Here is a 23648-nt window from a genome sequence, read left to right as displayed (position 1 = left end):
AAAACTCTTTCTTGCCTTTTAGTAGGAAGATAAAATTTGGAGTCCAAAGAAGATCTGGCCAATTTGGAACCCATCAGCTTATTTAAATAAATTCTGGTTTTCCCTTCATAATACCTTCTGTGCTGTCATGTCTACTCATAAGATGATATTTTTAAAAAAGGGAGTTGCCTTAGAGTAAAAATTAATGTAAAACAGTGCTTCTCTCAAGTCTCTCAGTTCTAGTGATGACGGGGCCACCTCTTAATTAACTTTGTCTCCCGAGGAATGCTTTTTGCTAAAGAGTAGGGGAGAGGGAAGAAATCAGTTTAGGGTTTATGTCTGGTTAGTAATAACAACTGACTTTTAGGTTGTGCTTAGGATCCCAGCATGTGTTAATGTAATCCTTGCATAAAAATCACTTTTCCCAGCACTAAAGCGTAGCTGCACATGAGGGGGAATATGGCAGCTATTCAGCAGGGTGCACACTAACAATAACTTAGGGTGGGGAAGTGAGGAAAACTGTAGTACTCATTTGAAGCTGTGGAGACACTTTGGGTAATCAGAATGCCATTACCCTATTGATCAACAAAGGACTCCTCAAGATCCAGGGGCCCACAAAGTGGGTTTAAAATCTGTCTACAGGACTTAAACAGAAGTGGCTACAGAAATGGGGCGAGGGGAGGGAAACCTTGTCTTTGATCAATTGGTTTCACTCAAGATTTGTTGCAAAAGAAAGTCTTGTGGTCATAGTGCATTTTTATCATCCTGTGCGTGGGTTGCTTGCCCACCCTGAAACTGCTTATCCACCTTCTCTACAATAATTATGAAACAAATTTTGCATATTGTACCATAAAATGTTGCAAGGCTGTAGATCTCCCACAGTATGACAAGAGGATCTGTTGGCTAAACACTAAGTTGATTTGGAAAATTGCTTCTTTAGTCAGGTTTTGAAGGCAGGGACGATTCAAATGGACAATGCAATGTGACTTCTGTACTAGGAATGTTAGCAGGCAGTCAGATATTCATTTAACTGATAAGCAATTACTTATTGGTTAACCACAATGTCCCCTATCTTTTCCCAGTGCTCTGCATTTAAAACTCAGGCTGGCTCTGTCCCAGCCCACCAGTCCGAGTTTTAAATGAAGAGCATACAGAGGAGCCGCTTGCCAGCCAGCACTGCTGTCTCTGTTACAGAGCTGGTCCATGCAGGGAGTTGGTTTAAAAACCAGCTCCTGCCTGCTCCCTGGGAACAGGTAATCGGTTAAGCAATTACATGGTAAGTAAGCATCACTCTTACTGGGTGATGTTTACCAGTCAGTAGTTAGCCAGTAACCTCAGCTGCAGGTGGAGACAGCTCCAGGTTAAATGTGACATTTAATCAGTTAACTGATGAAACAGGAATTCACATCCCTATCCCGTATATCAGCAGTTGGCATAAAGAAACACTTAATGCAGCCCTCAGTATTCAGCTGTGAGCCAGGCAAAACTTTCTCTTAGCCATCAACATGTAGTCCATGTTGAACCTCTAAAATCCAGGACCTCTGGTCTGGCAACATCTGTGGCCTGGCAGGACCACAGATATTGCTGGACAGGAGAACCCTGGCTAGCCAGGTTCAAAAGCACAGCCCAGGCTTGGCTGGTGGTAGAGAGCACGGCTCCAGTGGGGTCAGCGCAGTGGAGAGCACAGCCTCGGCCAGGGCTGAAGCCAGTGGGCTGGCAGCTGGATGCGCTACCCAAGCCAGCACTGTGTGGGGCACAGCCCTGGGCAGGGCTGGAGGCATCGGGGCCAGTGTCTGGCCCGGGCTGGCACAGTGGGGGGCTGAAGGCAGTGGGACAGGCAGTGTTGCCCCGGCTGGGAGCAGAGTCTATAGTCGATAGGGAGCCTTGACCTCCCCTGGTCCAGAAAACTTGGTGGTTTAGATCCTGAGGGTGCTGGACCAGGGAGAGCCAACCTGTGGGAGGTTAGGAAATGTGTCAATTTTTATTTTAAATGCTCAGTTGAATTTTGGATTTCTGTGCATCAAAGTGTGCACACTCATTAGTGGGAGTTGGATCTCCGCTGTCTTCTCCATTCCCATTTAAAATGACAAGTCAGCAGCATGGTAGCGTGGCACTGTAAAATACCAAGATTGTCCCTGTCCTGAAAAAACGAACAACCGTCATGTAGAAAATAGTGAGAGCGCCCAATATATTTTACAATCATCTGAGCAATTGTTTCCTGCTGTACTTTTCAGTTGTTTCCATTTATATCAAAAGGACCTAATGCTGCAAGGTCTAGCTTTTCACAAGGGCCTGGCTTGCCTTTGTTGTTTTGCCTGTTAAACTGTAGTATATCAAGGAGGGATTCTGTGAGCAAATAACTTACATGATGTAGTATATCAGTAAGATATTGACTTCTGCTGCTTGTAAGAGTCTGGGATTTTTATAGAGGAAGGTGCAAAGACAGTTAATCTCTTTCAAATGTGAAATTTCACATATCATGGCGTCCTTACGGGCCAGATTAAATAAACAACTGAAAGTTAGATCACTACAGATACGTGCCAGGGTGATTAGGGGCCCAAGATGTAGTTTCTATCATCTGTTCCCAAATATTTTTGGTTCACTTTAAAAAAAGAAAATAAGAAATACCATATGAAGATTTGTCCTGTTACGCACATATGTTTTTGACTTTAATAGGCTTAAGTATTTCTGGAGTCACCTCTCTATATATTAGGAAAGTTTTTTTTTTTTTTTTTTTTTTTAATGGAATGACTGAGTTATGTCATCGTGTCACTCTGTATCTCGCCTGCCTCCACCCTCCTTATCTCCCTCCGTCCTCTCTTTTCCCCTGGGGAGGCCCTGAAGCAACCCCCTCTCCAGTGTTCTGGGAGTGGGAGCCAAAGACACAAGCCACACAGCCTCTTCCCTACCCCTCATATTGAGGTAGCGGGGCAAAGCCACAAGCCGTGTGGCCCTGAGAGCCACGTGATTTTTCTTCTCTCCCCTCCCTAGTGCTAGGGACGGGAGCCGTGAGGCCTCTCCTCCCCTCCCCCTGTGCTTCAGGGGGCCTCCCCCTCTCTGGTCATCCAAGGGAATGGGAGCTGCACCCCCTCCCTGCACTCCAGCCCCCCTCACATATCTCCTAGGTTGGGGGAAGAGCTGGGCCAGCCTTGTCTCGACTCCCCCCCGGCAGTCATGGGGAAGAAAAAGAGCCTGGGCTGGTGAGTCGGTGGGAGGAGACTGGGTGGCCTCAGGGGCAAGAAGGAAAGGGCCAGGGCTGGGGTGGCCTTGGACCCTTCGGGGGGAGGGGAGGGAGAATGGGAGGGGAGAGCCTTGGCCTCGGCCCAACTGCTGTGGCTAGGGGGAAAGAGCTATGCCAGCTTCGGCCAGCTCCAACCCCCTTTCTCTGCCCCCCCTCCCCCTCTCCGGTCTGGAGGGGAGTGAGAGCCGGGGGGAGGGGCAGGAGGGTCTGGCGGCTGCAGGGAGAGAGCTGGAGTAGGCCAGGGCAGCCACGCTTCAGCCTGGCCCTGGCCCTCCCGGGCGGCCCGGGGTGGGAGCTGGGGCTGCCTTCCCCCAGAGAGGGGGGTTGGCAAGCATAGAGAGCACTGGGCACCACCGCCTAGTAGTAAAATAAATGCTTTTTAAATGTAATAGGTTTTAGATCGCGAATCAAATGGAAGCAATGATTATTTGTCTCTTGCGTTAGTCAAATACAAGAAACAGTTGTCACAGTTTCTTGATGGTTCAGTGGCACACCAAAATGTGTGTGAATAACTTGAGTTTAATTTGTCTAATTTAAATTCAGAATTCCTTCTAATTTTGGTCTGAATTATTGAACATGAGCCAGTGTTCACTTGGCTCACCTTTTAAAAAATTTAAATAAATCCAAAACATTTTGAGCAGCACAGAGAAAATTGAAGGGTCGGCTTTTAAGAAGGTGTAATTGTGTCACAGAATAGTTGATTTGTCAGGTGAGATATTGGTAGCTCCAGCTGAAGGTCCATCTCTGCACTGAGGTTTTTCCTGTAGTAGTGGTACTTTTGCAGAGAAAACTAGCATTGAAAGACAGAAAATGTCAAAGCTGTCTGATATCAAGCTAAACTCCTTTCTCTTTCTCAACCAAAAGTTGCTGACATGCAATTTGTTGCATTTGAACTAGATTCCACCAACTTTTCCTTTGCCAAGGAGCCATCTGGCATGAAGTCGTCTATTGAAAATGGGCCTTGTACCTTGGACATCAGGCAGCTTCACTTCCCATTTGCCCCTTGTGCAAAGCTTTGGGTTCCCTCAGAGCCAGGGAGCACTGCTAGTCCCACTGTAGGACCTGGTCTAACTAGAGTCTTTCTCATGGTCTCCTTCTGTCCTGATTGTTGGATTTATAGAGGAAGGTGCAAGTTCTTTCCCCTTAGTTTCAGTTATTTCCCCTTAGTGAAAAAAAATTCCACAGCTTCCTTCATGAGGTGTGCTGTGATTGACAGGTTTCCCCACGCTGCCAGTATCCAGTCTGGTTTCCATTCCTCTCACCTGACTCAGCTCTCCTGCAGTATTTGTTTCCAGACTGTCTGCTGCCTGTCTTCCTAGAGTTCACCTTACAACTAAGATTTACCGTGTTAAGAAGTATCCATCTGATTAGCACCTTACCTTTGGTCCCTAGCTAATTTATTGCTCACCTGAATATCGGGGTAGCTTGGTCCTGAGCTCCATTACCCCTTAAAGGGGACAAACCATCTTGTTATAGCATACCTCTTCTAACAGGCTCATCAGTGGTAAGCACGCCACTGTAAAAGAATTAGAGATGTGAAAGGTTAACCACTGGAGCCTGGAGCAGCTCCTTGCCTGCCGTGGGGCGGCGGCTGAAGCAGCTCCTTGCCTGTCTTGGGGCCAGCCACAGATAAGGGTGCTCCAGCCTGTGGCAGGCTGCTGATATGCTGTAGGCAGAGGGCCCCCCTCACCTATCCTTCTCTTTAAATGGTTAACTGGTTAAACACTATGTTTAACGTGTTAACCAATTAAATAGGATTTTACATCCATAACAGTTACATTGGTATTAACATTGAAAATCTTTGTCACTATTCCTAGGTAAAGGCATTATAACTTCATGGGTGAACTAATTCATTGCCAGAGGAGGCTGTGAAGGCTAGGACTATAACAAAGTTTAAAGAGAAACTAGATAATTTCATGGAGGTTAGGTCCATAAAAGGCTATTAGCCAGGGGATAGAAATGGTGTCCCTGGCCTCTGTTTGTCAGAGGCTGGAGAAGGATGGCAGGAGACAAATCGCTTGATCGTTGTCTCTGGTCCATCTGATGCTGGCCACTGTCGGCAGACAGGCTACTGGGCTAGAAGGACCTTTGGTCTGACCCAGTACGGCCGTTCTTATGTTCTTAAAAAAAAGTTCTCTATATAAATAAGGTTTCATTTACAATTAGGTTTCTCTCAAGTAGTTTTGTAACTATTTTCTTAATATTTTCGAGCTCCTAATAATTGACACACTTCTCGAGATTCCAGGTCTGGACAGCAGATGGATGACTCAGTCTCTCTTAGGAGGGAGTCCCCGACCACCACTGCCCATCTTTTTCTTTTGGGGATGGTGGTCATGGAAACCCCATCCCTAGGACTATGCATCCCATGCCTTCCGGTGACTGGTGTCTCTTTCTGATTTCTTCCCTGAGAGATCTCTGCCAAAGTATTCTCCACCGTAGTGTCTGCGCAGAGAGCCTGGAAGCGGTTCCTTACCTCTGCAGGAATGGGGGATACCTGACTTGGCCTTCTTCTCCTAGAGGTTACATACTGCCAGTTTTCTTCCTTGTCCTGGATTGCCCTTCCTAGCTTTTCAGCCTGCTGTGCCTGCAGGATTAAAAGCTGCCTTTTATCGAGGAAGTCTTCATCCTCTCTGATAGAATGTAGGGTTGATACTTGTGCCTGCAAGTCCTCTAATTTTTTCTCCCAAAATGGCGACCAGCTTGCACTTGCAGGTGAAATCCCTTCTATCTTCCGGGAGGAAGACAAACATGGCACATGTTGTGCAGGTAACAACAGCAGACCTATCACTATCCAAACCTGCCTTCCTTCTAAGAGATTCCTCAGATGTTTTTAGCCTCCTGAGCTCCTCTTGGACGTTTTCCAGGCAAACTCTCCTGTTGACTGCTGCCCTGTTTGCTACTCTCTGCGTTCACTCTGGCTTCTTCTTATAAGGATGAGGCTAGGCCCAGCTCAAAGCCTTGCCTCTAGTGCAGTCAGCCCCTGAAGGCCCACCTGAGCTCCTCTCAGATGTTTCCCAGGCAAACTTCCCTGTTGGCTGCTGCCTTGTTTGCTGCTCTCTGCTCTGTCTGGGTTACTGTGTGGGAGTCACTGATACTCTCCCCTTCCTCAGAGCCCTGGAGATCTGGGATCTGCAGCTCCCGCCCTTGCACCACACAGGAGATCACGAGGGGGGATTTGATAGCAGTCTTCAACTTCTGGAAGGGAGGTTCCAAAGAGGATGGAGAAAGGCTGCTCTCAGTAGTGGGGGATGGCAGAACAAGGAGCAATGGTGCAAACAAGGAGCAGAAGTTACAGTGGGAGAGGTCTAGGTTGGATATTAGGAAAAACTATTTCACTAGGAAGGTAGTGAAGAACTAGAATGGGTTCCCTAGGGAAGTGGTGGAATCAGAGGTTTTTAAGTCTCAGCTTGACAAAGCCCTGGCTGGGTTGATTTAGTTGGGATTGGTCCTGCTTTGGGCAGGGGGCTGAACTTGATGGCCTCCTAAGGTCTCTTCCAGCTCTATGGTTCTATGATTAACAGAGAATATATTTGGATGTAATTTTTTTCCTGTTTTGTAAAAGATCCTAAAATTTGTTCCATATTCTTTTGAGAGATAATTCACAGTGGCTTTGAAATAAGTCCCAAAGAGATTTCTATTGAAGATCTAAATCTCATTGTTCAGAAGATGCTGCTGAAGAGAGGACAACAGTTAGATGTTGTTCTGCCTCATCTGAAACATAATAATCGTGGATGTTTGGTTAAGTATGCTTAACTACAAATTGCTGAGAGGATTAGGTGAAAGTTCTTACAGCAAGAGATTTGGCTTTGCTGGCCAGAAAACTCTACAGTCTATTGTTGTAGTTAAAAAATATACTTTAAAATACTGCTTCATGCCTTTGTAAAGATGTGTTGCCAAGTGGGATCTGCTGCACAAAGTAGTTTAAAAGTAAATAATCTAATATTTGTGTTTTAACTTTCAGCTTTGTGTTATTCTTGGAAAGTTTCACACCACTTGTGAATTCCCTGAACCGTGGCATTGTAAGCCCACTTCCGTTGAGCACTCCTCCTTTACAGCTTGCTCAAATTAAGACATAGTTGGCTCTCCAGCAGTTGACATCAGCTGCCTCAAACAATTCTACACCACCTTATGCTTTGTTAAATCAGGCATTCCTGAAAATCGCCATGTTTAGTCCTAGAGGAAACTTGCAGCAAAGGCCAAGAGCACCTAATCCACCTGGCTCAAAACCTCATGGTGCTTTTAGGGGAGCTGGCATAGCAGGTTTTCAAAGAAAGCCTGTACCTGGAACACCTCAAGGAATTTCACAAAGATTTATAGGACATGAAACTTTACAGCGGACAGGACCACGAAGAACTAATGTTCAGGTAACTCAACACAGACTCGATCCAAGGCAAGCAAAGGAGATGGCAAACTTACAAAATGAACCGAAGGAAAAAGTTCGTACTTCACGTTGGGATAACAATCCATGTTCAACTGGAAACACGAGCCGAAAGCACTCTGCATCAACACGGATCACAGAGCAGCATACAAATGTCCAGAGCCGTTATACAACGGAGAGTGCATCAAGTATTTTAGCAAGTTTTGGATTATCTAATGAAGATCTGGAAGAACTCAGTCGCTATCCAGATGATCAGCTCACACCTGAAAACATGCCACTAATTTTGAGGGATATACGAATGCGTAAAATGGGTCATCAGCTACCCAATTTACATTCTCAGAGCAGAGAAAAAGAAACAATTGGTGGAACAGGTGGTTCTGCCGTTAAGAGCAAAGTGATTGATTATGGGCACACAAGTAGGTATGGATACAGTGACGATCCTCTTGAGATGAGTGAATACAACCCTGAACAACCAACTGAAGAGAACAGGAAAGAATTTCAACCACAGGAATCTCTTTCAGTTCCAACTTCCAATGTATCATGTAATCCAATGTTCCCAATGGAAGAATTAATGAAACAGATGGGTTTCCACACTGACTCATCAAATACTCAGTCATTTTTTTCGGTTGATTCTGCAAGCAAGGTGCCAGGGTTATGCCTGACACCTACAGGACTCCCAGTGGTGAAACCTATGACCCAGCCTGGCATGCCGCCTATGATGCCACCTGGAATGCCGCCTATGATGCCACCTATGACCCAGCCTGTGATGCCGCCTGTGATGCCACCTGTTATGCCATCTGTGCCCCAGTCTGTGATGACATCTGTCCAGCAGTCTTTGGCCCAGCCATCTATGAGCCAGTCTGTGATGCCACCTATCACCCATCCACCCTTTTCAGCAGAACTCCTTGCAGCTGTAAGACAGCATGAAAGGATTCAACGTGACTCTGAGACTAATCAGTCTAATGCACACATTGGCTCAGGTCAGAAGAACTTCCAGTCGCAAGTCGAAGGTCCTATTAAATCTCCTTTCGGAGTCGTGAAAGCATCTTGGCTTCCAGTGTTTTCACAGGCTGCTGCGCAGAAGATAAAGAGACTGCCAACTCCATCTATGATGAATGACTACTATGCTACATCTCCAAGGATATTTCCACACATGTGTTCTCTGTGTAACGTGGAATGCACTCATATGAAGGTGAGAGTTTTTCAAAGATTGCTGCATAAACTTACATTTAACATATGGTTGCATCTTAAATTACGGAATAATTTTAACTGTTAGATTAGTTGTGGAGACTTGTGCTCTAATGTGATCCCTGATCTGAGTTTTGAAAGATTTAAATATTTACCCTATAGCTCTAATGAATGTATAGGCGCACACGTTCTTTAAATCAGTATTAAGGCACTTAAGTCTTTTTTGCTCTGGCTCTTGAAATACAGTACTGTATATGGCAGAGGAAAAATATCATTAGCACCTTATGACTAGGTCACTAGAAACATATAACAATTTTCATATGATAATATCATTTTAGGATAGCTATTCACGTTAGCCACATGGATACCACTCTGAATGCGAATTGGTTGCAACGTGGTCTTACTGAAAAATAGTTGAGGGGTGTTAACTGCATTCTTTCATCTAACTGAGGTCTTGGTTCTGAACACTAAAATAATTCACCATTATAATCTGGAAAAAGCTCCCACAGAACTTTATAAATGTTTCCAAAGATTTCCAGGATTGCTACTGCCTTGTTTTAAAGGCAGAGTAAATGAGAGGAGAACCTTTTGTACTTGTGAGAGTACAAGTGTGTTTCAGATCACTTTTTTAATGTGTGTCCGTGCTTCTAGTTTTAGAATTTACAGGGTTTTATTCTGTTAAATCATCAAAATTTAACAAACTGGGATTTTGATTAAAGTAGAAAGTTACTTAACGCTGAATGTGGTGACAAATTTGAGTTCATAACTAGTGATTTGCTTTTCTAAAGTAACTTACGTAGCTGTTTGGATGTGAAATAGTACCTAGTCCACTTGGCTCTTACACATTCAAGTACAAATTTTATACTGCAGTTACTGACTGGAGATAGTTGATTTAACATAAATATTCTGCAACCTTGTTTAATGTACATTAGGGATGTCAACATACATTTGATTATACAGTTAATTCCCCCCCCAGTATTTCAGGTGCAAGGCCCAGGGCAAACCCTCTTCCCCCTGCCACAGGCCCTACCATGCCTCTTCCTCCAAGTTCCGCCCCTGCCTGGTTCCCTTGTCAAAGTCCCCTTAGGCCTGCAAGCTGGGGAATTACCTGAAGGCCTGGCGCAGGGTGACAACAGGGGTCAGCCCCCTTCCCACACTTACCATGGTGGTGGGACCTGGGGGATCCCAGCAGTCTGCTCTGTCCTGTCCCACTTACCCCTCTCAGTCTGCTGTGCTCTGCTTCACCATGACAGCAGGAAGCATGGTGTCCTGGGCCAGAGCGCTCTGCTTCCTGCTGCCATGAGAGAGGGCATCAGGACAAAGCAGAGCAGGCTGCTCCGGCTCCTGCCACCGCACTGAATTGGGTGGGGGCAACCCCTGCAGCCTCAGATAATCCCCTGGTCTGCCCTGCGACTTGTCCGTAGGACAACGGAGGCAGCCTCCATGGGGCCTTCCAAAGCGCAGGACTGGGGTAGCTGTCCTTGACTGTGCTATGGACAAGATGGCTCTGGCCAGCACCTATTTGTCTCCTCTGAAAGAAGCCATTGCTTAGTCTGGTTGTTCCATCACTCTGCTGGAGCATAGGTTCAGTTTTGAGTCTGAAGGAAAAGAGCTAATGATATTACCTGAACCATTTTAGGCTTGTCCCTATGGCTGTCCTGTGGGCCTATTGATGTTTGTTGGTCCAGAGAGGGCCAGGTGCAGGAGCCCTGCAGGGGCCGGGAACACCCAGCCCAGCCGGCTGCAGAGAGGCCAGCGACTAGGAGCCCTGCTGCGGAGTCTGGCTGAGGCAGTGGCAGGATGGCCGGAATTCCAGCAGGCTCTGGAGGGGCAGTGGTCTGTTGTGGTTGGGCGAGGATCCCCGGCGGCAGGACTGCTGCTTCCCTGGCAGGGTTGGGAATCCTGCTAACTGAGCACTAGTCTGCTGCTTGGGGGCCAGGAGTCCCAGTGGTGGGGCTGCAGACTGGTGGGACTGGCGGGGCCGTGAATACCGGCTGTGGAGCAGTGATTTGCTGTGGCAAAGCTGAGAGCCCTAGCAGCAGGTCTGGGGGTTGTTGTGGCAGAGCAGCGGGGCTGGGTTGTACATGGGGAGCCTGCCCGGAGGCCAGGCCAGGAGAAGAGCCAGGCTGGGGGGAATGACCTCCCTTGGTTTGGCAAAATCCCTCCTTTGGGACCACCCAGGTCCCAAGGGTACCAGACTAGGGAACTCCAACCTGTAGTGGAATTTGGCAAGGACACCTGGGATTAAAATAATTTGTTACAAAAATTGCTGATTTGTTCTTTAGTAATTACAAGTGATCAAAGCCTTGCTTTTATGAGGATGCCATAGGCAGCAGCATATAGTCCTGTCGCCATCCTGGGGTATTGGCTATTGGCTGTGACATCTGGGAACAGTGCCATCTGTTGAATTACCAGCACAACTTCAGGTGGCATCATTATACAGCTTTTAGCGAAATGGCCATGTTGCTAAAAGTCTGGCAGTGTGAATGCTGCTTGTTGTCACTTTTGATGACAAAATACTTCTACCACCTTTGCGGACAACAAGCTATTCACGCTGCCACTTGATGACATACAACTTTTATCTTGAGATGGGGGAGCTGCTGCTTTTTTTTTAACATCTATTTGAACAACAAAACTTTTATCATTCATTGGCAGTGTAGACAAAGCCAAAACCTGATAGGCTCCTTGAGGTTAGAGAAGCAATAAAGATTTGAACTTCTGAGTGGCCCACATAAGTTGATTGCATGCATATTCTTTCTCATTTCCAAGCCTTTGCTGCTTTTTTGCAGCTTTGACTGGGGCTGCTATGCTGAACGCTGTTTTGTGTAAGACTTGGAATTGCAAATAATTTTTCAAGAAACATTTTAAAGCAAAATTGAATTTCATTATAGATGACTTGCTTTATTGAGAATCCTGTGCGTCCACTCAACACTTCCATTTGTTTGTTTATTCATTTTTTGGCGCTACAACCTTGTTTTAGGTTGAAACTATTTTCCTATTAGAGCAAAAAATAGGATGGCAAATCTTCTGATCATGTGTCAGTGTGTTTAAGAGTGTTCATATTTTTTCTTTCCAAATAAGCAAGCTTTGAGAGGGAAAACCCTCCTCTTTGTGAAATAACAAAACTCAGTATTGTTCTAATTCATTTAGTGAACATATCCAGTAAATACAACATCCTTCATGACTTAGCATTATAATTCTAGGTTAGTGGTGCTGTAGGATAGGAGATGTAAGAGGTTGACTGGTTACCCAGTAAGCATGTGGCTTATCAGAGCAGCCCCCTACCCACGGTGAGGCAGGCCCAGCTGGAGCAGCCCCCTGTCTGTGATGGTTAACCATTTAACTATTTTAGGGTGTGTTTGCATCCATACTGTAGGAATACATTACAGCTTTAAAAGGATGTCAGGAACCTTGCTAGTTTTTAGAATGAGATTGATTTGTAATTTCAGTGTTGAATGAATGTTATACGTTCGTTGCATTTTAAAATTGGGCAACAATGTTCTAGTTATTTTATTTATAGTGTTTTAACTTTGTTTTAAATTTAGGTTGAAGCTTCTTGGATTTTAAATGTAATCTGAAATCATGAATGGTTGTTTTCTTCCTGTAAGAGAATTATGCCTATACTTCTGCATATATTAGTTCACGGGACAAAATATGATTCTAATCAGCTTTATTGGTAGCTCTTCTACGTAAGGTTCTGTAGCAGAACTGGCATGCACAAAAACAGGTGTGATGCTAATGTAGATGAGGCTTGCTTGACAGAAGGAGAAACACTTACCATGCTATACAGGGATCTTGGTCCATCTCTTTTTCAGAAAGAAAAATCTTGTATTGCAGGAACTTGAGAGAAAGGGAGAGTCCTGGGGATTGAGGGAATCAGACTGGAAATTGGAAGGAATATGTTGGAAATGATTATATGAAATACTAGAGGGAATTAAGAAAATGAAGATTCACAGCAAGTGGTTAGCATATTTATTAGGGAGGAGAATGTATCACTGTTTCTGCCATTCTAGTTAATGCTGATTGAACTGATAGTTAAAAAGAGACTAGTAAACAAAATGGCCTCGATACACCTCCTGAAAAGACTGATGCTTTTTCTCAACTGGGACCAGAAAAAGGGTGGTGAGTATGTAGGTACATTTTATCCTAAGAGTAAGAAAAATGGAGGGGGATACTAAAAATAGCTTATGAAAATAGGTTTGTGTTTTAGTTCAGGATGCACTCTTTAAGTGTACTTTGCATGCAATTCTGTGCAATCAGCTATGGCTTTTCTCTGAATCAGTACAATCTTAAGAGGAATCTTGCTTTAAAAATAAAACATTCTTAATGTTTTGGCCAAACAAGTGTTAGTAAATACAACGTTATTTTAATAGTGAAGTGTAAGTAATACTGTATACTTGGGGCAGAGCAGCTGGGGTGCTGCCGGGTTGGTCCAGTAGTGCCCAGAGCGGCGCTGCAGGACCAATCGGCAGCGCCCCAGCTGCTCTGCCCCAGGGTCCAAAACAAAAGCCTGGTCTGCTAGGGGGGGCACACTAGCTGCGCCCCCCCCCCCCCCCCCCCAGCAGACCAGGGACAGAGGGAGCAGAGCCGCAGCGGGGTCCCGCGCTTCTGAGGCTTTGCCAGAGCAAAGCCTCAGAAGCACGGGGAACCGCCGCTGCTGCGGCTTCAGTCCCCGGTGCCTGTGGTCTGCTGGGGACCGTCCCCAGCAGACCACAGGCACCGGGACTGAAGCCGCAGCAGCGGCGGGTTCCCGCGCTTCTGAGGCTTTGCTCTGGCAAAGCCTCAGAAGTGCGGGAACCCGCCCGGTGCCCCTGGTCTGCTGGAGACGGTCTCCAGTGGACCGGGGCACCGGAGCAGCTTACGAATGGGGCTTTCTCGCCCCGGAGCTCGCAGGTAGCAATCCGCCACCTCAACCTCCGGGGCGAGAGAGCCCCGTTCGTAAGTGCGGATCCGACATAAGTCGGATCCGCGTAAGTCGGGGACTGCCTGTACTAGCAAAATGATCCTTGTTGCTAATAAATTTCAGCAAAAGGTAGGTCAATTTGCTAGTATAAATTGGGTAGTAATGTCTGTTACCTCAGTCTTGCAAACTTTAACAAGTCTCATTTGGCCTACTTGGGTATGATCTTAACTTTGAGCTCATAAGGGTTTGCAGATATGGGGCCTTCCATAGGTCCTTTTGTCTATAGTGTCACAGCTATTAATTTCCAGCCAAAGGTTCCCAAATATAAATTAAAAAAAATGTCTGTGTTAATGCATGATAAAAATGCTTCCTTTCTATGTAAAATAGCTGACAGAAAATAGTTTATTTTAAGATTTTTGGTTCACCATATACTTTAATGCATTAGTAAGAATTAATGCTTTAAAATTCTGTTTTTGGGTTTGAGGCATAAGATGTATGACAGCCTTTGCTGTCTATTATTTTAAAATTACATGTCTGTGTTTGCTAAAATAATATAGTTTCTCAGTTTATCAGATTTTTTTAAATGTAAGTAACAACCTATTCTCTCAAATTTTTTAGATGATAGCTGATAGTCTTACACATAACCGGCTGTTAAAGGTTTTTTGAGTTAACTAATGACACTGACACTTTTGAAGCAAATGAATTGCTGATTAGTTTAATTCAGTGCATTGTTTCTATGTAACTCCTGCTAAAGACTTTATTTGTATGTCTATATTTTGGTTAACAAATGTAATGTTATCTTTAGTGTTTTTTATTTTTAGTATAAGATGTAATTTCAGATGAGAGTGTGGAGCTAAACATCAATCTTTTGATAGCCTAAAATTTTGTCAGTGATGGAAAAACTTGCTTTATGTTAATTTGGATAAATTTTGGCATAGCATATTAATCAAACTTTTGTGGATTTTTTTCCCCCTCCTCCAACAGGATTGGATTCAGCATCAGAATAATCCTGCTCACCTTGAGAGCTGTCGTCAGTTACGTCAACAGTAAGGGATTTGTTACTTGTGTATACATTTATACAGTAGTCATATAGTACAGAATATCAGTCTTTTTTTTTTTTTTTTTTTTAAGCTTTATATGTATGGGTCATCCTTTATTTATTCTCTGTGATTAGAGCTTAACACTTTACATAAAGTTGGTGCTGTCCCAGGTCTTGATCTGCATAACCTATTAAAGTGAAAATAAGTTGGGAACATAGATGTGAAATTGAATATTAGAGTAGTTCAGCTTGCAGGTTTAACTTTTTGCATTAACTATTTTATTTTTAAACCAGGTACCCTGATTGGAATCCTGAGGCCCATTCTTCAAAGAGGTAACCGCCTTTGAAAAATAAGGCAATTTTCTGTTACTCCAACAGTAAGAAATGAATACAGTAGTGATATACATTCCTTTAACCCAGTTTACTGCTTGTAAGTAATAGCTTTGCTGCCCTTATGTTTTTACTATATAATTCTACTAAATGGGGGCTTCTTATGCTTTACCATAGGTTCTCTATACAGCAGCAGTACCAGAGTTGGTGCTGGTCTTTGAGAGAAACGTGCAAGGTTTTGGGAATAGTCTCAAGAAGATCATGGAGAACAGTCCTGTCTTACTCAAGATTAGATGCCTTTTGGGCAGATATACTTTAGTCAAGCAAAAGTTATAGGGTTCAGCAGATAGTATGTCACCATTACCTGTAGTCTGTGTTATACAGAAAAGCAGACTAGATCTAATAGTCTCTTCTGTCCTTAAAATCTGTGCATACATGAATTTTGAAGCCACTTGATTTAAAAACACAAGCTTCCATCTCTACTTTTTTCTTTTTGGATTAATTCTGTTTCGACAGAATTGATATTTTAAGAGTTATGTATATTTTTAGCTTGCTTTTTGTATAATCAAGAAAGAGTTAGATAATTGTTAACTGAAGTTGGCTTATGTCTTTTAAGCAAAAATCACCTAGAAAAGTTAGATGCCTGCAAGTCACCAGGGCCGATGAAATGCATCCTAGAATACTCAAGGAGCTGATAGAGGAGGTATCTGAGCCTCTAGCTGTCATCTTTGGAAAATCATGGGAGACAGGAGAGATTCCAGAGGACTGGAAAAGGGCAAATATAGTGCCCATTTATAAAAAGGGAAATAAGAACAACCCAGGAAACTACAGACCAGTTAGTTTAACTTCTGTGCCAGGGAAGATAATGGAGCAGGTAATTAAGGAAATCATCTGTAAACACTTGGAAGGTGGCAAGGTGATAGGGAACAGCCAGCATGGATTTGTAAAGAACAAATCCATGTCTTGTGGATAAAGGAGAAGCGGTGGATGTGGTATACCTAGACTTTAGTAAGGCATTTGATACGGTCTTGTATGATATTCTTATCAATAAACTAGGCAAATACATCTTAGATGGGGCTACTATAAGGTGGGTGCATAACTGGCTGGATAACCGTACTCAGAGAGTAGTTATTAATGGTTCACAATCCTGCTGGAAAGGCATAACAAGTGGGGTTCCGCAGGGGTCTGTTTAGGGACCAGCTCTGCTCAATATCTTCATCAACGATTTAGATATTGGCATAGAAAGTACACTTATTAAGTTTGTAGATTATACCAAGCTGGGAGGGATTGCGACTGATCTGGAGGATAGGGTCATAATTCAAAATGATCTGGACAGATTCAAAAAATGGTCGTAGGTAAACAGGATGTAGTTTAATAAAGACAAATGCAAAGTGCTCCACTTAGGAAGGAACAATCAGTTTAACACATACAGAATGGGAAGCGACTGCCTAGGAAGGAGTACGGCAGAAAGGGATCTAGGGGTTATAGTGGACCACAGGTTGAATATGAGTCAGCAGTGTGATGCTGTTGCAAAAAAAGCAAACATGATTCTGGGATGCATTAACAGGTGTGTTCTTATGAGCAAATTAGGGGAATGTGATCTAGATGAAATTATATCAGGACTGGGCAAAATGTGGCTGCAGGCCAGATCCTGCCCATCAAGTTGCTGGATCTAGCCAGTGGGCACAGCAGGAACCTGTTAGTCTTCCTGCCGGACCCATCCCCACCTGCTGCTCAGAAAAGCTGGCAGTGGGGCCCTGTTTTTTTGTGAATGGCTACATCCCTGGGGGGGAAGAGGAGAGAGGCTTTGCATGCTGCTCTTGCCCCCAGCATGATCTTGTAGCTCCCATTGTCTGATTTTTGGCCAACGGAACCTGCCTGTTTGAAGAACAGACAGTTCACTAAGAACTCCGTCCCCTCCAGCTCACAGGTGTTCAGACATTTGTGGTCCTGCAGCTAGCTGCTCTTGAGTGGCCTGCCCAGAGAATGGAAGGCAAAGTACCTGTTGGGCTGCTGGCTAGGAGTCACCCAGGGAGGCTCTCTCAGCCTCTGGTTTACCCTCTGCTCCTTCACTCCTGTTTCCCTATCCCATGTAATCCAAATCCTCTGTCCCTCCTCCTGCACCCATGCCCCCTCCCAGATCCTGCACCCCAATTGCCTGCCCTAGGTCACAACCCAAACCCCTGTGCCCCAGTCCCTGCTCCAGGTTTAGAACCCCCTCCTTCACACTAACTTCCTCCCAGATACCACCCCCCCCCTTCACCCCAGTACCTTACCATAAGCTCCCGTCTCCATCCCAGACCCTGCACCTTCTATATTAATATCATGGAAGAGTGCAGTCCTTGACCACTTGGGAGGTTCTTGGAATGGCCCCCAATCAAAAATATGGCCCACCTTGTATTATATGATGGGATCTCTATCTGATTGAAAGACCAAAATCAGTAAGTAATTATCAATAAGTGCTGTCAATCTGGAAGGATGTACCTTCCGGGATACCACAGAAGTCAGTCCTGGGTCTCGTACTGGTCTATATTTTCATTAATGATTTGGATAACGGGGTGGAGAGAGTGCTTATAAAACTTGTGGATGACACCAAGCTGGAAGGTTGCAAGCTCTTCAGAGAACAGGATTAGAATTCAGAATGACTGGCAAATGGGAGCATTTATTTGAATTATGGAAGAGGAAAACCAAAAAACAAGTGAAAGGGACTTGACTTAGGATGGAAAAATGAAATGCACAACTATAAAATGGGAATAACTAGCCGTGTAGTAGTACTTTTGAAAAGGAGCTAGGAGTTATAGTTGATCACAAATTTAATGCGATGCATTTTCAAAAAAGGCTAATATTCTGGGGTATAATATTCATGTACTCTATTAACAGGAGTATTGTATGTAATACATGGGAGGTATTTGTCCAGTTCTGCTTAGCACTGGTGAGGCCTCAGTTGGAGCAGTGTGTCCAGTTCTAGGGACCACACTCTATGAAAGTTGTGGTTAAGTTGCAGAGATGTTAGAGGAGATCAGCAAGTGATAAAAGGTATTGGAAAACTTGACCTGTGAGGGAAGGTTAAAAAACTGGGAATATTTGGTTTGGAGAAAAAAAAGGCCGAGGGGGAACATGAAAACAGTCTTCAAATATGTTGAACTGTTATAAAAAAGACTGTGATCATTTGCTCTTCATATTCATGGAAGGTGGGACTGTATGTAGTAACAGGATTAATCTGCAGTAAGTTAAGAGTTGTGTTAAATATTCAGAAACCCTTGCTAATTATAAGGGTAGTTTAAGCTCTAGAGTGTGCTTTCAAGGAAGATTGTAGAGTCCCTATGATTGGAGGGTTTTTAAGAACAGGTTGGCTATAACAGGTTGCCGCGGGCAAGTGTATTTGTTGAGCCCTGAAGATTACATATGGCTAAGTTTTGAAAGATTGAGTGAAGAAAGAATTTTGTGGGAACTTCAAGTGGAAGTTGTTGCTAATGATTTTTGAGTGCTGACGTGCTCTGTGTGGTCTACTATATACAGTAAAACTTCAGTTGTCTGGCATCCAGTGGTCCAGCACTCCTGCTAGTCTGGTACTACCTGGAACCTGGAAGTGCTCCAGGCAGTGGTACAATTGGAGCTGCTCTGCCCGGGCTTCCCGGAGTCAGCCGCTGGTCAGTTTCAGCAGCGGCTGACTTGGGGACATCTGCTGCAGAGCAGCTGGGGTGCTGCCGCTGCAGCGCCGCTCCTCCCCATACCCCCACTCCAGGCCTCTCATAGCCCACCCTTCCGATAGTCCAGCATATTTGATAATCTGGTACCCCCTGGGTCCTAAAGGTGCTGGATTATCAGAAGTTTACTGTATTTAAGAGTTTGTCCTAGTGGAGGGTCTGTCTGTTTGCTCAAGAACTTGTAAATTATAAGAACTAGGACCACCAAATTTGGTGTGCAGCTTCTTCTTATCATAACTTAAAGCAAGGTAAGGGTTTGGTTGTGCCAGGAAAACAGGATGTGCCTGGAATGGGATTGCTTCTCATAAAAGGGAGAGAATCACCAGGCAGGTGAAAGAGGCTGGCTGGGGGCATGCACCCTCTTTCCCCCCCTCCCCATCTGGAACTGCGCCAGCTTGAAGCTTTCCATACCCTAGGTGCACTTTAGGAAGGGCGCACCCTCCCCCCCCCCCCATATAGGGGATACATAAAACAATGCAGAAAAGACAGAATCACCAGGCAGGTGAAAAGGGCTGTTTACCCACATTTAGGAAGCCTCTGGTTGCAGCTCTCTAATATTTACTTAAATCCTGGCATGTTGCATTTGTGCTTTCCCAGGTGTCCAACTGTGGGCATATTGTCCCAGTTTGCCCAGCACAAAACTCAATTTCAGCTTAGTCAAAACATAATTATTTTTTTTCTGATCAACCCTCTTCTCCTCCTCTGTTGACAGCACCACCATCCTCCTTGTCTCTTCTGCTCAACACTTTGGAATTAGTTTTTAGTATCTTCCTCTTCTCCGTTCATATGTTGCCACCTCTGTCCTACTCACCTCTTTTCAGTTCAATTTCTGCTTCAATGTTAAGGAACTTGTGTTACTGGAGTTGGAAGCACACTTAGTCCTATTCCAGTTCTAGTTTTATTTTCACAAGTCTGTTTCAACAGACAGTTTAAATTGATCCTTTTCAGATTAGATAAGGAATTACTTAGGATATCCTTGTAATCTACTTTTTGTTTCACAGAAATGAAGGCGACAGAAAAGAAAATCAGACCCCAAAGAGACGTTCTAATTCTGCTAGTCCTGGTCCTAGGCATTCAAGAGGATCAGGCTCTGGCCATGTTCTTCGCCGGTCCCGATCCCGATCCAGGAGCCCTGGCCGTTTCAGGCTAGCTAGACCAAGAAGTCGAAGTCCAAGGCAGATGCGTCGTCTTAGCCCTAGGCACAGGTCTAGGTCACCACAACGATCCAGAAATCCTTTGAGGTCTAGTCCACGACCCCAGCGATCTGCTAGCAATGAATGGGCATCAAGGAGGACAGCTAGATCTCCAGGTCAGTAGATGGGTATTACTGAAATTAAAGGGCAAACATCAAATGGAAAACATCTGAAGTTTCAGGAACTTTACCTGTCTTGGAACCCACCTGCCAATTTTTTTTATCGTTTTCAGTCTTGTGTTTGTAACACCCCTACCCCTGTTGCTTTGTGAGAACGCACGCATACGAAACTGACTGTACAATGGAAATAGTGAAACTCACAGTTCACTAACATAAGAATGGCCATACTTGGGTCAGACCAAACATCCTTCTAGCCCTGTGTCCTGTCTTCCAACAGTGTCCAGAGCCAGGTGTCACTGAGGGTATGACCAGAACAGGTGATCAAGCAATCCAGTCCTCTGTTGTCCATTCCCAGCTTCTGGTAAACAGAGGTAGGGACACCATCCCTGCCCCTCCTGGCCAGTAGCCATTGAACCTTTTCTCCTTATGTAGTTCTTTTTTGAACACGTAGGTCAAGTTGGCCAAGACACTAACTGCTATCAATTGCCTGGAATAATTCTGGAGAAAAGAGTTTTTCTTTGGTCTTTCATATATAGTAATTTTAGTGTTATTTAATAAGAAGAAGGGCTTGACAAACCGTGGCGAGAGCTACTCACCAGCCCAGCACCGTGCATGCACCAGACCGGCACTGTGCATGTGCGCAGCGCTGGTGAATGGGGCACACGGAGCGACTGGCTGAAATCTACTGGCCACGGGCGCATAGAGTCAGCGGTTTGTCGAGCCCTGATAATAAGCGTAGTCAGTTTTCAGACCATTATGTTTTGTATGCTGATGGTGTTCTTGGGCCCTGTGAACTGAACTATGTTTTAACAATTCCCATACTTCAGATTTCTTGTTCTCCTGCAAAAGTTTTCTTTTAAACCTCAGGAACACCGAAAACAGTGTGGAATGTCATTCTGGTACCATTTTAACTCTTGATGACATTATCAAAGCTTCTAGATTTCATGAAAGACATCAGTACTTCCTCCCTACTTATGTCATCTGCAAGATCTGAGCCTGCCACCTTCCAGTCATATTAGCAGTGAGAAGAGGGGATTATACAGCCTGCTGAGTGAACATATTCATTGTATACTACTCACTCTTAGATCAATGAGGCAGAGAGCATTTTAACACCCCTTCCCTTCGTCTTCCAACATAATAATCGCAAAGCTGCTCTGGCCACTGCAGTCTATAAGAGAGGAGAGAGACACAGAAGCACACACTGGAAAGGACAACAAATAGAGAAGAGGGCTGGAGGTAGTGCAGGGGGAGGAGGAACAGAGAAAACGATGTTGAAGTCGCTGCTAATTCTTTCACACTTGAAAGCGTTGTTTTTAAAAGCTAGTTTGGGGAGTGATGAGCAGGATAGGGTTTAAAAAATCCTATCCTGGAAGGTTTTAGAAATAGAAAGTACCCATGGACCCTTGTGATTTTCTTTTCCTTTTATCTGCCACTCACTTGGTTTCACCCAGCATGAATGTGTGTGTACCTCTTAAAGAAAAGTTCCTGTTCTTTTGGGCAGTTGTGTGTGCAACTTGGTTATGAAAATGGAGTTGTGTTTAAGGGAATATTCTGTGTGGTTGGTTAAGGCCCAGAATCTAAGCCTGGTTTACACACGTTTTTACCCCAAAAAATTGTGTGTGAATTTTTTTTAAGTTGCAATTAAAACAATGTTTAGGGATTGAAAATTTATCCGGCAGTGCTTGCAATCCAGATGTTGCGGCCTAGTAGTACTGCGCACCTTTGGGATTGGAAACTGTGGTCTGCTTCCCTTACTCAGTCTATAAAAACATTGCTGAAAGAAAATAGGCAGTATTAATGGTAAAATAACCTTTTATTTTTGCTACAGTTTTAATTATATACAGTGACGAAGAAAGAAAACAAACTTGATTAAAAATATTAGGTTCCTGTTTGTCTTTCTACGAAATTATCAGATTTGTTTAGATAAAGCAGTTTTTTTACAGCTGCAATTCTGCTTGGGAAACTGATTGACAAGCAATGTACTGTATTGTAAGAACGTTGTTTTTCTTTTCCTCAGATAAAAAGGCAGCCTTGGAGGCTGTAGTAAAAAGTTTGGGAGCCAGTTTCGTTGCAGAATTCAATAAACAGAAATCGCTTCAAGCAGCTGGACAAGGGTCTTCAGGGATAGGAAAAGCATCACCTGCACGAGGGATGTCAGGCGTAGGAAAGGTACCTGGAACTATGAAAAAGCCACTAAATGCTACAGGTCATCACAAGACTTTGAAGAAAGATTTATCGTCTGTGCCTGGCTCATCTGCTTCTAAAATGAAATCTGAAACTGCTGATGCACAAGAAAAGAGGGAGATGAATTTTGATGGGAAAGCTGCAAAGGAAACCAAAGTTCCTCGTCCTGCTCCTTATAATAGGGTCAGTGTTTTCTGTATTTTCTGTTGTGGTTTTAAGAATGTGGTTAATAGAGGTTGAAAGTCCCAGCTCTGTGACCCTTTGGTGCCACAGATGTTGCTGGACCAAAGAGCCCTGGAGGTGGAGAGCGGGAGCCAGCTAAGAGCACTCAGGGCTGGGGAGCTGTGGCTGGGCCAGATGGCGGCTGGGGAGCCGCGGCCCAGCTGGAGAACCCCCATCATTAGTAGGACCAGGCTATGAACAGGGAGTTCCCTCCCTGGCCAGGGAACCCCTGATGTTAGCCAGACCAGGAAGCAAATGGGGAGACCCTTCCCCACCTGGAGAACCCCTTGCTGCAGCAGGGTAAGGTGGTGGCCAGGAAGCCTCGGGGAAGCCCCAGCGGGAGCAGGACTGGCTCCAGCAGTGGGGCTGGTGGTGGCTGGGCATCCCCAGCCAGGGAACCCTGGGAAACATCCAGCGAGCTGTGAGCCAGGCAGCTGGGTGGCCCCAGACAGGGCTGGGGAACTCCCTGGCGTTATTGGGGCCAAGGAATCCCAGATGAGGAACCCTGGAATTCCCAGTGGTAGTGGGGCTGGTGTGGCTGGGTGTTCCCAGCCAGAGAACCCCCAGTGGCAGCGGGGCCTGGCGGCAGCAGGTGAGTCTTGGATGGGGAGCCCTGGGGAATCCCCAGTGGCAGCAGGGGTGGTGGTGTCTGTGTGGCTTGGCAGGGGAACCTGGGGAATACCCGGCAGCAGCGAGCAGGAACCCCAGCCTTGGCAGCTTGGGAGTGGGACAGCCAGCAGGGGAGCATTGACCATACCTGGCCTCAGCAGTGCCAGACCAGGGAGGTCCAACCTGTATGTCTCATCTTCAAGGGGATCATGTGGAAAAAGGTGTAATTGTTCCCTTGAAACAGCTGGTTTGTTGGCTTTGTATAGTAGAGATTATAGTCTAAATGTAGCAATTTACTGTTTGCTAGTGAGCTTGATAAACACTACTGCAACACAGTGTTCCCTGTAAGCTGAGCGCTTGGACAGCCACCTCCCAGGAGAGAGTCAAATGCTGCCCGATGAATTATCAGAGCAGCCACAGCTGGCAGCATGTGTTTCTTCTGTTGGTGCAAATCCTCACAAGCCTCAGTGCACAGAGCAACAAAATTGGTTCTGCCTGTGAATGGAGACATTAGAGGGAACAACACTGCAACACAATATATTGAAAGCCGAAAATT

General features: G+C 44.9%; 1 protein-coding gene across 6 annotated transcripts in view; it reads left to right on the top strand.

Annotated features, from left to right (window-relative positions):
* ZNF638 (zinc finger protein 638) overlaps positions 1 to 23648 on the top strand; it is an 82262-nt gene that overhangs the window by 7327 nt on the left and 51287 nt on the right. For all 6 annotated transcript variants that reach the window (XM_075931067.1, XM_075931064.1, XM_075931066.1 and 3 more), the window contains exons 2-6: positions 7182 to 8790; positions 14674 to 14735; positions 15023 to 15061; positions 19767 to 20074; positions 22095 to 22444. In XM_075931067.1, the coding sequence (XP_075787182.1) occupies positions 7384 to 8790; positions 14674 to 14735; positions 15023 to 15061; positions 19767 to 20074; positions 22095 to 22444 (2166 nt within the window). In that variant the 5' untranslated portion in view covers positions 7182 to 7383. The remainder of the gene's footprint in view (positions 1 to 7181; positions 8791 to 14673; positions 14736 to 15022; positions 15062 to 19766; positions 20075 to 22094; positions 22445 to 23648) is intronic.

Source organism: Pelodiscus sinensis, chromosome 5, assembly GCF_049634645.1.
Source record: "Pelodiscus sinensis isolate JC-2024 chromosome 5, ASM4963464v1, whole genome shotgun sequence".
NCBI lineage: Eukaryota > Metazoa > Chordata > Testudines > Trionychidae > Pelodiscus > Pelodiscus sinensis.
Note: the sequence above shows the minus strand (reverse complement) of the source record. Positions and strands in the feature narration are given on the sequence as shown.